This window comes from Giraffa tippelskirchi, chromosome X, assembly GCF_054371585.1.
Source record: "Giraffa tippelskirchi isolate mGirTip1 chromosome X, T2T-mGirTip1v1.2.pri, whole genome shotgun sequence".
NCBI lineage: Eukaryota > Metazoa > Chordata > Mammalia > Artiodactyla > Giraffidae > Giraffa > Giraffa tippelskirchi.
Genome location: NC_137289.1, coordinates 51,424,339 through 51,440,041, shown reverse-complemented (window position 1 = coordinate 51,440,041; position 15,703 = coordinate 51,424,339). Strand labels below are relative to the sequence as shown.

General features: G+C 47.5%; 1 protein-coding gene across 1 annotated transcript; it reads right to left on the bottom strand.

Moving 5' to 3' along the window:
- Positions 1-3,218: 3,218 nt before the first annotated feature.
- Positions 3,219-15,119, bottom strand: RIPPLY1 (ripply transcriptional repressor 1). Its single transcript, XM_081564042.1, has 5 exons — positions 12,790-15,119; positions 11,839-11,914; positions 11,155-11,219; positions 10,401-10,593; positions 3,219-3,401 (listed from the first exon to the last, which is right to left on the bottom strand). Exons 1-5 carry the CDS (start codon positions 12,933-12,935, stop codon positions 3,219-3,221), a joined length of 663 nt encoding a protein of 220 aa, XP_081420168.1. The 5' UTR covers positions 12,936-15,119.
- Positions 15,120-15,703: the final 584 nt, after the last annotated feature.

Here is a 15,703-nt window from a genome sequence, read left to right as displayed (position 1 = left end):
CTGTTCTGCTCCCATATTCACAGGTTTGTACACAGAGCCTCTTGGACAGATTTCCCAAGTTGACCAGGAGATGGAGTTTCCAGGAAAGTTGGACAGGACATAAAAATGGCAATATTTCAGCTACCTCTAGGAGTAAAGCCACCAGCTTCAGCTCCTCCAGTAATTTACCTGAATGGCTTTTATGCCAAATCTCTAAGAGTTTCTCCTAGGTATTTCTGGGGCTTGTGCCTGCATTTTGAAAGGCAGACTATTATTATACTGAAGTTTCCTTCACGGTGCTTATTAAAATACAACTCTATATAAATTTTTTACAATTTTCAGAGTGATTTCATTATATAATCACCCACCCAAACCTCATTTCCAACAAACCCAAAGAAGTTGATAGGCTAAGGACTGGCCCCCCCTTTAGAAATGAGGAAACTAAGTCAATAGTCCAACATATTACAGATAATAAACGACAGAACCTGAATAAGTACCTCAGTCAAGTCTCCTACTCACAGTGCTCCCCTACCTCAGAAAATATTTGCCATAATAAAATCTGATAGGAACTTCACTGGTGGTCCAGTGGTTAAGATTCCACCTTCCAGTGCAGAGGTCATGGGTTCGATCCCTGATTGGGGAACTAAGATCCCACATGTCATGTGGTGCAGGACAACAAACGGCACTAGAAAACTTGAATACCTCTATGCAAAAACCAGCAGCAACAACTGATCATACCTTGTACTATACACAAAGATTAACTCAAAATGGATCATAGACCTAAATGTAAAACCAGAAGAAAAGAAGAAAAATGTTTGATAAGTTTGCACACAATGGATTTTTATTTTAAACTTTTCTTACCTGTGGAAATTGTCATCAGTTTTCCAAAGGTTCTTTGATAATTAGACAAGTTTCCTTGGATCTTTTTGAGGAGGGGACATTTTCACTGTTAGCCCAAGGTAAAGCCACTACTCCCAGGCTCACAATTTCATAACATAGTCCTGTCACTCCTGGGCGTCCATGAAAGAGTTACACACATCTATACACTCAATATGAAATTTGAATTTAAATTGAATTTGCTCCCCTACACCCTCAGAGATCAGGGGAACGTGAGGAAATGGAACAAGTACATCCTTTCTGTTCAGTGTAGACATCGGCTAGGACAAGACACTGACCCTAGACCAATCTTCCTAGGTTTCATTGGTTCAAGGAGGAGTTTTCATGCCCGAATCCCACCACTCACCCTTCTTCTCTTCAAAGTTTTCCACTGAGGTACTGATGAACCTATTTACAGGGAAGAAATGGAGACACCAACATAGAGAATGGACTTGTGGACACAGCGGGGGAAGGAGAGGGTGGGACAAATTTGAGAGAGTAGCATTGACATATATACACTATCATGTGTAAAATAGATAGCTAGTGGGAAGCTGCTGTTTAGCACAGGGAGCTCAACCTGGTGCTCTGTGACAACCTAGACAAGTGTGATAGGGAGTGGGTGGGAGGAAGGCTCAAGAGGGAGGGGATATATGTATACTTATAGCTGATTCACATTGTTGCATGAAACCAACACAACATTGTAAAGCAATTATCCTCCAATTAAAAAAATAAAATAAAACTAATAGTAAAAAAAAAAAGTTTCCACTGAGAAAGCTATAGGCACACAGAGTGATTAGAACAGCAAGGGAAGTGTCTTTTATTAATAAAAGCTTGATATGAGAATTCAGATACACATGGTAATCCCTCCTCCCCTCATTCTCTCTGTTTTAGAGTTCTCTGGTTTTACAAATTAATCAGAAAACACAACTTAAGCAACTCCTCCTCTGAATCTGAGAATCTAAGGTGGTCAGAACAAATGTGGCCTGACCTGATAGCTCAGTTGGTAAGGAATCCGCCTGCAATGCAGGAGACCCTGGTTCAATTCCTGGGTCAGGAAGATCCCCTGGAGAAGGGATAGGCTACCCACTCCAGTATTCTTGGGCTTCCCTTGTGGCTCAGCTGGTAAAGAATCCGCCTGCAATGCAGGAGACCTGGGTTCAACCCCTGGGTTGGAGAAGAGAAAGGCTACCTACTCCAGTATTCTGGCCTGGAGAATTCCATGGACCAAAGAGTCGGACAAGACTGAGAGACTTTTACTTAACTTAAATCATTCTGAGCAGGTGGAACCAACAATATAGTCACAGATGTATAGATCACTTTTCACTGTGATGACCCTGCTTACCAGTGAGATGTAGCGTAATGATTGATCTCAGACCCACCAGATTAGCAGCTTCTGTGCAGGAAGAGCTAAGAAAGAGGTATAGCAAACGTCAGGTTGTAGGTAACAGAATTTGCTCTCCACCATGGACCAAAGCTGAAGCATGGAGAGGAGGCTTAAAAATGTTTCCTTTTCTAATATGAGAGAGAATACACTCACTGTTCCACATATGTTTGCTGGAGAAGAGTTGATTTTGATGTTGGCTCCCTCTCAGGTTGCCATGGTGATGACAGAGAGGAGTAAGTGACAGCATAAAGAGAAATCCAGTGCCATCCAGAGATTCAGTGTTCTAGGAGGAAGTAACAAGATTCCCCTCACAGTAGAACCAAACTTGCTGGGGCTTCCAAGTAACACAGGGCCTGAGGAAGAGGTCTTTGGGCTCAAAGACCTGTTATCTCTGCAGGGCTTGTGCTGCTACCAATGTATCAGAATGAGAGGATCCCAGCCTCTGGTACTGACACTCAAGCCTGTGTTCATGTCAAATGACACCGAGGGCTATTATCATATTGCTTTCCTCAGTACCTGCAAACACGTGCTACCAATCAGGACTCACACTGATGACACACATCAGCATCTCCCAATGTTTGTATTGACTCAGGGCAGATTCACCCTTCTGAGGCCCCGATGGTTCGGTCCAACACAATTGGCTAACCAAGTTGGCTGTGAGTACAGGACAGCAGTTAATTTCTCCCACAGGTTGGCAGGGGAGATAATGTTCATCTCACCTCAAATCTATCATCTGACATTTAATTGTATTCTTGGCATGTGTTGGAGATGTGGCTATCTTGGGTAACCAGTCCCGGGAAGTTGCTGTCATTTCTTTTAGGAAAATAACATGGTTTGACAGTTTACAGCAGATGCAGTCCTGGCCTTAGAAACAGGAAACCTTTTGTCAGAGTGCAGTGATGTGGCTTCCACACAATAAGGCTGTATCCTGGATTATAGATGCTTCATGTTTAGCCAGAGCTCAGAATGATTGCAAGGGTTAGTGGAAAAGCCTTGGACTCAACATAAGATTTAGGGGTCCAGTCTTGGCTCCTGTACTGACTTGTGGGGCAACCTTGAACCAATCGCTTTTCTCATCATCTTCAATTTCCTCATTGAAAGATGGGAATATCTCATGGGGAGTAGTAAGAGACTCAAATGAGACCATGGATGCCAAGCTGCTCTGAAGTGCAGAAAGAGCCCAGCCTGAGTGTAAAGCCAGCTTACTAACATTCACAGGATAGTGAAGGACAAAGATGTACAGTCCAAGGTACTTGAAAGTATCCATGGAGAAAAGCAAATGTTTTAACCCATTTCTTGCCCATAAGCCTTGGGTAAGTATTGACAGTGCCTCCCTTCAGGGGAGACAGCAAGCTTGGAGGCACCAGAGACCTAATAGAGCCAGATAGGGAAAGATAGGGAAACCTGGAGTGCTGCAGTTCATGGGGTTGCAAAGAATTGAACATGACTTAGTGACTGAACAACAACAAGGGAAGTGTCAAGGGGAGCCAAGGATGTGATTACTAAAATGATACCATGATGGGGCTTCCCTGGTGGCTCAGATGGTAAAGAATCTGCCTGCAATGTGGGAGGCCTGAGTTCGATCCCTGGGTCAGGAAGATCCCCTGGAGAAGGAAATGGCTACCCCCTCCAGCGTTCTTGCCTGGAGAATTCCATGGACAGAGGAGTTTGGCAGGCTACAGTCCATGGAGTTGCAAAGAGTAGGACACAACTGAGCCCTGAAGTGTGTGTCCGAGAAGGAAAATGATTATATATATGCACACATTTTATAAATCTCTATCTATCTAGCTACACACACACACACACACACACACACACACACAACACACAACACATGACACACTGAGTCTCAGATCTGTAACATGCCAAGTACTCTGCTAAGTATTTTACATGTACTATCTAATTTAATCCTTACAATTACCCTGTGAAAGTATTATCACACCTGCCTTATAGACGAAGGAACTGAGGCTTAGAGATTAATTTGCTATTTTGGCTGTCATTGTCTAGCTAGCAAAGAACCCGTATTTGTAATCCAGGTGTAGTGTGTGTAGTGTGACTCCACAGCCTGTTCGTATAACCACCTGTTACTAAATTGTTGGCCATAGAATTTCCTGGGTGCCTGGACCTCCTGATCCCTCACCCAGTGCTAAAAGTCTAGGGTCAGTTTAGAACTCAGCCACCAGAAGGCGCTGCCTTCCATGCTGTTAATGGGCAGTGGTTGAATTGCTGGGGACTTGTGCGTGCTGCATGCTAAGTCGCTTCAGTCGTGTCCCACTCTGTGTGACCCTGTGGACTGTAGCCCGCCAGGCTCCTCTGTCCATGGGATTCTCCCAGCAAGAATACTAGAGTGGGTTGGCATGCTTTCACCCAAGGGATCTTCCCGACCCAGGGAATGAAGCTGGGTCTCCTGCGCTGCAAGCAGATTCTTTACCATCTGAGCCTCCAGGGAAGCCAGAGCTGGCTATTCTCTCAGGGAGGGAAGAATTCTGGAAGAACCCAGAGCCTGACTCCAGGTTGTTCTTGAGTTCTCGCTCAACCCCTTTTAATTCACACTTAGCCCCAGGGCCCAGACGTCCCCAGTGATGGGGATAGAAATGCCTTGTACATCAGTTTATATGCTTCTCTTCCATGTAGGCCACAGGAGACCAGGCAAGGTGCCTGCCTTCTCGGGACTCTGAAGGGAAATGAGTAGAAGGAGAAGCCAAGTGGTTTAGAGCCAGAAATCTATGACTACACTGTCTGGGTCTCCCTCAGGTTCCCCAATTTCTGGCCTTGCTGAGGTCATTTCAACTCTCTGAGCCCCCTTTTCCTGTCTGTAAACATGAGGATAGCACCTCCCCACCCTGCTGGGATTTGGTGAGCCGTGTTCAGGATAAAGCATGTGGGATGCTGAGCTCAGTGCCTGGTGCATCTCAGGAGAGCTGGGCTATTGGAAGTTTCTCCTTCTGGGCCCAGACCCTTCAGCCAGAAGGAAGCTCACCCAGCCAGGAAGGAGTCCACACAGAGGTTGCACAGCGCTGAGAGGTGGGAACAGAAGTCCCTCATCCGGCCCTGGCCTCTGGTAGCCCTGTGCCCCAAAGAGCCCAGGCTCTGTGAGAGGCTGCCACTGCCCAGCAGGAGGCCCCCAAATGTCCCTCTCTTGGTGACACCTTTCAGCAGCCCTCAGCTCTTCCTGGCTCAGAATTGTTCCTAATGTCTGACTTACTTCCCTCTAGCCGGAGTTGAAACGTTTTCTCTCTTGCCCTCTCACAAATTGAATCCTTCACCGATCTCTGTAGACTCCACTTTCTGAAAGCACTGGGGCTCTGCTGTGAGACAGACCGAAAGCCTGGTTCTGCTGCTTATTACTGGGGTAACCTGGGCAAGTGCTGTAATCATTCAAATCTGGGCTCAGCCATTGATTCATGGTGTGACCTTAAGCAGATTCCTTAAACTCTCCAAACCTCAGTTTGTTCATCTCTAAAGTGGGGATAATAACAGTACTTATGTATCAGAGTTGTTGTAAGGATTAAATGAGGTAATAGGGTAAAGTGCCCAGTCCTAAGAAGTGGCCATGCTCGTAGTAACCTCCACACAAACACACAGACCCAGGGACAAAATCCTTACTAACCTTAAGTTTCTCATTCATAAATAGGCATAACAGTGTTGTCTCTCTCAGGATTGTTGTGATTATAGTACCAAAGGAGATCATAGTGGGTAATGTGAGCAGCAAGTGCCTTGGAGAACATGTGACTACCACTTCCTAAAGACTCACTCTTTGCCAGGTTTTCTACCTGGGTTTGTGCGCTTGCCCGGAGGTTGCTACAAGCCTTGCCAGCTGGGGAGTAAACCCAAAACATAGTAACCAACACCAGGCCCCTGAGAGGTTCAAACAGTAAACTCAGGCCACCTAGCAACTTTGTTTGGGAGGAAGATTGGCCACCATTTTATAACAGGGGCCTGGGTCGAAGAGGAGACCAACTGCCCACTAGATAACCACACAGGTACAGTCCGGGAGAAGAGGAGAGAGGTGGGGTTGGTAACAACCACTGGGGTTGGAGAAAGGGCTTTCCTTGCCCAGAAATTTTCAGAAGAGAAAATAGGCAACTCTTAACGAGCACATGCAGCATGTATGTGTGTGACTGTGTGAGTGATATAATCAAGGACTACAGAGATGTAGTGAGAAGGCTGAGCATAGAGAACTGATCTTGACACCTGAGGGGAGTGGGCCTGTGGATGGAACCAGCAGTGTCAGGTATGGGATTTGAACTGAGGTACATCTGCCTCCAAAGCCCATGCTCTTAATCACTATAATATTAATGCCTGGCATGGAGGAGATGCTCAGTAAACATTCATTTAATGAAGGAATTCACACAGCTGCCTCTTTGTGGAAAGTTTTCTCTCTCCATCTCTACCTGGGCCCATCCTTCAAGGCCCAGCTCAAATGAAGACTGGCACTCAACCAAAGTACCCTGTTCTCATTGCTATGGGGAAAACAGGAGGAGTAGTGCTGGGATGAGGAAATATGGGCAACTAGGATGGGCCAGCTAGGTGGAGCCAGAGGAAGGACTCAGTTTTGCAAAGATTTCCACCCCCTCTGAGTCTGTGCACTGGATTTGACATTGCTACAACGACTGGATACATCCATGACAACAAAGCAACTCAGACTGTACTCTGATTAGTCAGAACAGTGACTTCCAATCACTTAGCAACCATGTCGGGGGAAGAGGATTAGAAGCCATTTCAGGGCAAGGGACTGGGAGGAAAATGAGACAAAATGACTGCCACTGACCAATGGCACATGCTCAGTAAGGAGGAGGAGAAGGCAATGGCACCCCACTCCAGTACTCTTGCCTGGAAAATCCCATGGATGGAGGAGCCTGGTAGGCTACAGTCCATGGGGTCGCTAAGAGTCGGACACGACTGAAGCGACTTAGCAGCAGCAGCAGCAGCAGTAAGGAGGAGGAGAGAGGGAAGTGAGAGGAGCTCATTGAGTTAAGAATTACTTCCCCAAGGGTTTTAGGGTCTTTAAGCCACTGGGGATTTAGGGATTTGTAATTCTATGCTACATAATACCCTAAAACCAAAGATATTGGGATTCCAAAGATTTTAAACTCCTACTACCTATGGTACAAGGACTTGAGCAATTTTTGAGCTATGAAATGCTCAAATGAAATGAAATGCTAGGAGCCTAGGACCCAAAACAAGGATCTTAATCCAAACACTGGACATGTTAAAAATACTAATCCCTCTTCAACTCCAAATCAACTTTGGTTTAACCCTTGGGATAGTGGTTTCAAATAGTCTTTCACACCATCTAGAGACCTCTGATGGTATCTCACAAAAAGGGGGTGAAGAGAATTCCTTTATAGAGAGAGGACACCAAAGTAGGAATTCTGTGTCTCCCATTGTAACTCCCAGGGCAGCTCCATCTTTATCTGGCTTGTACATTGGCCCTCTGCATTCAATTCAAAAGAAGGGTGTTCCTGCTGAAGCTCAGAAAATAAGTTGAAGCCACATTTGGCCTCTGTTTCCTTTTGTTTGTTTGCTTAATGGGGGACAAGCAATACATGCTGTGACTGGTAAACCATCAAATGGTGCCAGGGAGATCAGGTGGAAATGACTGATAAATCCATCTTTAGTTGAATAAATCCAGTCATCAGCTGACTCTAGCCTACTAGCTGATTTCTATCATAAAATTAATAATAACCACTGCTACAACTATGATTACTATGAATACCACTACTTATTGTGTGCTTTTACTATGTGCCAGGAGTTGTGCTAAGTACTTTACATATATTATCTCACTGAATCCTTACAACAACCCTGAGAGGAAGTATCATGACTTTTCCCATTTTACAGATGAGGAGACTGGGGTTCAGAGGGGATAAGTAACTAGCCCAAGGTTATACAGCTAGAAGAAGATCGGTAAATTCCACTTTACCTACAAGCAGAAACAGAATGGCCTAACAGGATTAAAGTGATCGAAGGTCAACTGCCTGGCAGGCTTAATTAAGGAACGAAGTTAAATTTTGACCAATAGATGGCACCAGTGTGTGTTTGGTGGGCTGCCCAAGGCTGTGTCCAATTCAGGGAAGTCCCAATGAGGGCTCAGAACTGAAGCAACCTGTCTTAAGTTGAAAGAAGAAAGAAAGAAAGATGAGCAGTGTTCTGCTCCTGAATCAGATAATGCTACGCTGTCCTGTCTGTAGCTCAGCAAAGACATGGGAAGCCAGCAAGTGAGGGGATGGAGGTGGTTCTACTAAGAACTGCCTTAAGATCTGCAAATCTATTTCCTTCAACATTTCTTGGTCACCTCTCTTGTGCCAGACAGTGTGCTGTGCAAACAAGTCACATGGTGATATCAAACATGGCCCCATCTTACTGCAGAGGAAGAGAGGTAGATGCTATGGTAGATGGTTGAGGTACTGAATGATGGGGGCACCCAGCCTGGGCTCGGGAGTCTGGGGAGACTTCTCACAGGAGAGGTGTCTGAGCTAGTCCTGTTGGATGCATGGGAGCTTATCAGACACAAAAGTGAAAAAGCGTTCCAGACAGCATTAAAGCCACAGAGGGATTAGAATCCATGACACATTCAAAGACAGGAAGCATGAGCTTCAATTGTTGAGAGATAAGTCTAAAGAGACAAGCAAGAACCAGGCAACCGAACAGCCTAGAATATCAAGTCGAGGACTTCATTTGTCTGAGTGGAGAAGCAATAGATTCCCAGGAAGATCTGTGACTTAAAAAACAAAGTCCAACTATTGCTCAGGCAATGAAAAGCTGTGGTAGGGCTTTAAGCAGGGGGCACAGCATGGTCTGATCTAGTGGCCTGTAGGCTTCCCAGGGGCACTAGTGGTAAAGAAGCCTCCTGCCAATGCAGGAGACGCCAGAGACAAGGGTTTGATCCCTGGGTTGAGGAAGATCCCTTAGAGAAGGGCATGGCAACCCACTCCAGTACTCTTGCCTGGAGAATCCTATGGACAGAGGAGCCTGGTGGGCTATACTCCATGGGGTCACACAGAGTCAGACACAACTGAAGCAACTTAGCACACACACACACAAGTGGAGGATGAATTGCAGCGGGACATGCTGGAGGCAAGAAAATGACTCAAAGGCTGTTTAGGACAGGGGTGGGCCTGAGGAGCTGAGCTATGGCAGATACAAAGGGACTTGAGAAGGTAACATTGTTAGGACTTGGTCGCCTCTCAAGGCCCCTCCCCATATGCACAGGCTCATCACCAAGGCTCAGCTGATGCTGCATCTCTCGCCTTCCCCCACCTCCAGCTCTGCTTCTGACTTTTAAGCTGCCCTCTGAGGTCCTTTTTGTTCCATTTCCAAGCTGTCTTTAAGGTTTAATCAAACCTGATTGCACAAGTTGACCAAGAAGGCCTGGCCCCATGTTGAGCCTCCCGTGGTACATCCCTGTGAAGAAAGATCTGTAGATTGACCTCAGGTAAGCAATGGATTGGCCTTGAGCTGGTTTCTGACCCTCTGCCCATGACTTCACAACATGGGCAGAGTTCAGTTAAGAAATCAGTCCAGTTCCAGGAAAAAAGGTAAACATCATCTAGTTTATTTTTCTCCTGATTCGTCTCATGCCAAAGTACAGACCCCAGTAGATAACGGCCAAAACGGCCAAAAGGTCCCCAAAGTAGACTGATGTTTTAGATGTCCCCTCTCCTTCCTGCGAGGTCCGTCAGAAAGGCACCCCAACTGATGTTGGTATCGCATCCGTGGAGGTGAAGCCAGAAGTTAGGCTTACCACAGGAAGACAGGACTTCATGGCCACCTGAATGGTTGAGTAGTCAAAGAGCCCTGAAGAGTGGCAGTTCTCCTCTGCATAGGCATGCTCCATCCTCATCTGCTCCCTGGGGGATTCAGAAAGCTAGTGTTCCTTCCCCTAGATTTCCTAGGACCCTCTCACTGGCAGCACAACAGCAACCCAATAAGATGCCAGAGGCCTGGGCTCGCAGACCTGTTGGGTGTAGCCAGGGTGAGCTGGTAACTTGAGGACCCAACTTTCAATCCAGAGAACTGTTCCTGGGGATTCCTGGCTAATCAATGCCCTGAAACATTGCCAGGCATAATGAACCCCATCAGACTGACTGGTTCAGTTGGGACAGGTCAGGGGCAGGGAGGGAGAATGAGCTGTGGCCCTCTGTGATGCTGACCCTGGTACCTTCACACACCCTTCTGGCCCCTTTCCATCTGCTTCCTCTTTCTCCTCCTCTTCTCTGTCCTCCACTTCCTCCTCCTCCTCGCTGGTTGAGTCCTCATAGAGGTTGATGGTTGCCTGGACAGGGAAGTTCTGTAGTAAAATCTCCCCATCACTGTACAGGTAGTCAAAGGAGCAGGATTTAGGCCAGAAGAGTCTGTGAACAGAGAAGAAATATGGCCCCAACTTAGACAGGCTGCCATGTGCAGAGGGGTCAGTAGGGCCAAGAAGGAAGCCAGCCCCTAAACTCCTTCTATTTGCAGTAATGGGGTGAGATGGAAAAAGAAGAAAGGGAGCTTTGTAACAGAACCTTCTGGAGTGTTACAAAATGGCTCCGGGCAGGAAGGTCATGTCCGGTGGGCCTATAGCTGTGAAGAGACCCAGGCCTGGCATGTATCAATCCTGAAACTGGTCCCACTCCCTATTCCCCACCCCAGAAGGCCTGCAGCCAAGAATTTTCTAGCCCTGTGTCCTCCATCTCCTACTAAGGCTTTCTTCACTGATCTCTCCACAGGGACTCCTTCTTAGGGGTCACTGACAGTGACTCCAGGGAAGGCAACCTTGGCCAAGTCCCTTAACCTCTCTGAGCTTCCATTTCCTGGTCTGTGAAAGAGTGATCGTAGCAGTACCTCCCTCCTCCTGCCTCATAGTGCTGTTGTGAGGACTTAAAGGGCTAATAGATCTACATCAGGCTCTGCGCCTGGTGCCAGAAGCTTACCTGACCGGGTGATGGAACTCAAAGTCAGCCTTGGTGACCTTGGCACCTGTTGTCCCACCGGCAGCCTGTCCAAAGCCAAAAACTAGCATGTGGCTCAAAGTGCATGGTCAGATAACTGCCTCTTCTGTATCAGGGGTCAGCAACCTGTAGGTAAGATGATCTAGAAGAGACCTTAGACATCTCTGGGGTTCAGTAACCCCCCATAAGGGGGTCTGTCCTGGTTCTAGTTGAACAACAAGTGGACAGAGTCCAGGGGGTTGTTTGCTTTCCTGTCCTTGTTCTAACACCTGTTTGGAGATGGTCCAGGGGACAGAGTTCTACTGGAGCAGCAAAGACGTGGGGGGGGGTGGGGGATGGGAAAGAGTGCCGGGGTTGGGTGCCAGAAGACCATGATTCTAGCACCAGCCCTACTGCACATGCACCGTGGAGCCTGCTCACATCCCTCTCATGCTCTGGGGCTCAGCTTTCTGCACAGCTAAATTGCCCCAGAGGCCTCAGCTCCCTGCCTTCCTCCTAGAGCTGTTGTGGGAATCAAAAGTGGGCAAGGCTGGGAAAGTGCTTTTCCGGGTCTGCAGCCCAAGTTGGAGGTCAGAGGTTGGGGGCCCTCTGGGAAGGGACCAGGTCTGCGTGCCTGCACGTGGTCATGTGTGTGCATGAACACGTGGGACAGGAGCTCCAACTCACCAAATCCACATGTTTCCTCACCTGCCTGGGTAGGTCATTTGTAGAGGACAGCCAGGGCCTCCAAAGACAAGCTTCTCTAGGACAAAGAGGAGAGATCAGTTGGTGGAGGAGAAAGAGTCTGGGCTCCCTGAGATAAGAAAAGAAGCCCTCCAAAAACTTGACTCGGATTCCATCTCCTGCAGGAAGACTTTCCTAAGGACCCTGAGTCCAGGTCAAGACAGATGGCCCTCCTCTCTGCTTCAACAATGTTGTCACACTCATTGGATAGTTATGTTTAGTTATCTTAGAGCTTCTTAAGGGCAGATTTATGTTCGATGGTAGCTGAATCCCCAACACCTAAGCATAATGCCTGGTACACAGTAGGTGTTTTGGTCAATGTTTAGTGAATGGTTAAACGTTTGGAGGAATGAATGAGGGATGGGTAGAAACTATCTTGCCCCCTACCTCCTGCCCCAAAAAGTAGAGCTCACAGTTCTGCCCTCTTCCTGGGATGGGGAAAGGGGCCAAATATATTTCTGGGTCCACTGCTTCCTCACTAGACTTCAAAAGGTAAGAAAAAAAGCAAATGGAAAGCTTATGGTGTGGTCAGGAAAGAGAGCGTCCCTTGGTCATCAGCCTCTTGGCACTTTGAACCTCATTCCCTGCTCTTCAGCCTAGGTCTTGTCCAACCCAGATTTCCTGGTAGTCTCCTCTTTGCCCCTCAGTGGAATGAGCAGCTTGGCACATGAGGGCCTGGCTGCTCAGTTTTCAGCTTTGGCAATGCCCACTGTCCCCAAGTCTCCTCCTGTCAGTCAGAGGGATTAGTGAGGTGAAGAGCCAGCTGAGATATTAGAGTCTGAGCTGTGGAGGGAGCACAGAGAACAGGGGGGCCCTGAACTTCTCATTTCCTTTGTTGTCCCAGGAACCCCACTAAGCTTGAGTTCAAATGACCAAAGGCCAAGTTCCACTTACCGTTCATGTTTATTTACTTCTTGTCCAGAGGAGAGAAGGGGCGATGGGTTTCCCAGGTAGGGCAGTGCCAGGGAGCCCTGTGCTAGGGCTGGAGCTGAGGCCAGGGCCAGGGCAGGGGTGGCAGCAGTGGGATCAGGAGGGTCCATCCTTAGGGTGTAAAGGCCAGGCAGGCTGTGGGGGCTGCGATTTCTCAGAATGTCCCACACTTTTCTGGCTTTTCCTGGGAGACCTTTTTATAAGGCCTGCCTGGACTCATAAATTATTCAGGGACATGCCGGAGTGAGACACCTGGGGAGCAGTCGGGGTGTGTGTGTGTGAAGATTTAGGAAAAGGGGCTTGGGGAGGGATACCCGTGTTCCTTGGTGTGAAATTTCTCCCAGTTGAATAAGCAGAGAGTCAATGGGGGGGTTCTTTACCTCCAAGTCAGAAAGGAAAACACAAAAGGGGCAAATCGAACACCATTTGTGCGAATTCCCCAGGCGGTAGCAAGGCCTGAAGGAAGGGAACAAGGGAAATGCCTTAGAAACCACAGAAAGTTGTCAGGCGCTGGGGAGAGAGACCTGTAGCAAAGCTGGTTTCCAGTGAGAAGGGACAACTGACTCGGCTGAGGCGAGTGAGAGACTCACGTTATTTCAGTTCAAACCCCAGATAGATTGGCCAGGTGGACCTGATATGGGGTGACCACTATGAAGCATATCCCCCGGGTTAGAGAAAAATGGAGAGTCTGGGCGAGGCTGGTCTGGCTGCCTGTGGGCTGGACCTCAAGTCTTCTTTCCATGCCCTCCCCTTTACTGGGCAGTACATTTGCAGAAGTGCCTGACTGAATCCCCTCTCCAGCCTCAGCCATCAGTGGTTTGAGAAGGGAGCACAGGCAGCATTTGTAGGGTTTCCAGGTCAGATTGCTGATCTCAGAGCTCAGCTTCCAGTCCGGGCGCCAGGGTGCTGGGGGAGGTCTGCTGAAAGACCATCTCTGGCCCCGGCGCCCCAGTCCCCTCTAGTGTGAGAGGAGGATGCGAGCCTAGTGGTCCCAAAGGGCCCCATCAGGCTGAACACTCTGACGGGTGCTGGGTAAATGGGTACTGACCCCGGGCAAGCCCAGCACCTGGGCCACAATCCTCTCAGCCTCAGCCAATCTTCTGGGCCTTTGCCAAAAAGTTTGCAGTTACAACTCCTGGCAGGTTCCTTATGCTTCAGAGGTTTGAAAATATGACTACTGACCTCAGTGTCGAGCACCGGTGCGGATTTATTTAGCTTCTTGGATATTCATCACAGCCGGGTGTGTAATTGTCAAAAATTAGAAACCACCTCAATGTCCAATGATAGGAAACAAGTTCGATTATTTAGGGTAAGTCCTTACCACCGAATACTAAGCAGGCACTCATAATCATGTTCTAGGAAGTATAATTATCAACACAGAAAGTTTAAAAAAAATGCTTGAAGTGTGAATAATTTGATTCCAGTGCTGTTTTTACCTCTGTTCACATAACCCCCATTTCCAATTTCAACCCTACTGTGTTCTTTGTAGCAAAGGAAAACTGGAAACAAGCCAAATGTCTTACTTTAGAAAGCCAGTTAAATAAATCATTGAACAGTTACACAGGTTCATATTAAAACTGGCATGGTAGAAGATTGGAGAAAGGTTAATATATTGAAGAGTGAAAAGAAGAAGCCTGTACCATATAACTTGGAGGATGATCATATTTTTGTAAGAAAAAAAAGAAGTGTATGCAGGGGGGAAAAAAGAGTCTGGTTAGAAGAAAGTAGAAAGTAACAATGGTTTCTGGGAATAAGATTATGGTAGACTTTTACTTCCTTCTTTAGGCCTTTCTGAGTTTTTCTGAAAGTTTCACAAGCCCTGATACTGTTTGGGTAATAAAAAGTAAAGACACAAAATTAAAAAGAAAGAAAGAAATGTTTATCCACAGAGAGAGAAAACTGCTGGGGAAAAGACCGCCATTTTCAAATATCTGAGGATTTGACTGAAATGAGATTACACTTGTTCTGTGTGACTTCAAAGGGCAGGACTGAGGCCCATGGGTAGAAACTACAGGGAGACACATTTTGGCTCAGTCGAAGGAAAACTTTGTAACAGCTCAGCCACCACCTAACCCAGAGACCTGGCACTGTACTGGTTCTCCATAAACAGAGCTTTATTATATGTGGTGAAATGAGTGGAGTCTTGGACTGGGCTAAGCCCTGTGTCCCTGAATTGTGTAAGTGCCAGCTGGATCCTAGATCCTGGATGTTGGAGTGGAAAATCCAGAGGGAGGGGGGAGTGGGGCATGGCAAGCAGAGCTGATGGGAAGCCTGAGTTTCTATCAGTCTCTGAGGGTTCTTGCTAAATTTACCTCCAGGAGATGAAAATGTGCATGTATTGTGCCACTGGCTCAAAGGAGGGGCGAGGCTGAGAGGGAGCCAGGACGAAGAGACTGGGCTGGAAGGAGATGGCATGTGAAGGAGGAAGAAGCAGACCTATTGTCATACCTGGGGATCTTTTTGACTTCTAGGTGGCCTGAAAATGGGCAGAGTGGGGAGAGAGAGAAGAGGTAGATATTCCTCCAGAGCCCAGGGCTCATGCCCAACCATCTTGAACTTGTGTTCATTCAGCCACAATCTTTCACAATCAGGGCCATCCAGCCCCTTCACTCCCCTGAGCTGCAGGCCTGGGGATTCCCCTCATGCCAGCTCCTGGCATCTTCTCCTAGAGCTCAGGTAGCATTCAGGCCTATGTCTGTGGATCTTTCTTCTCCAGCTGCACAGCTGCTCTGTCTCACTACCTCCCTAAGAATTGCCTCAGCCTCATTTAGCTCGTCAGAGATGAAGCCACTGGCCCCTCTCGGGGACCTCTCCTCAGTCTGAAGGATTTAAGACTCGCAAGGGTTGCTGGGTAAGAATGGGAACCTGGCTGTTCTCC

Coding starts and splice junctions, on each gene's coding strand:
- RIPPLY1 (XM_081564042.1), bottom strand. CDS start 12,935: ATGGACCCTCCTGATCCCACTGCTGCCACCCCTGCCCTGGCCCTGGCC. Junction 11,220..11,838: donor TGAGGAAACATGTGGATTTG/GTGAGTTGGAGC, acceptor GGCTTTGGACAG/GCTGCCGGTGGGACAACAGG. Junction 10,594..11,154: donor GAGTTCCATCACCCGGTCAG/GTAAGCTTCTGG, acceptor CTCTGTTCACAG/ACTCTTCTGGCCTAAATCCT.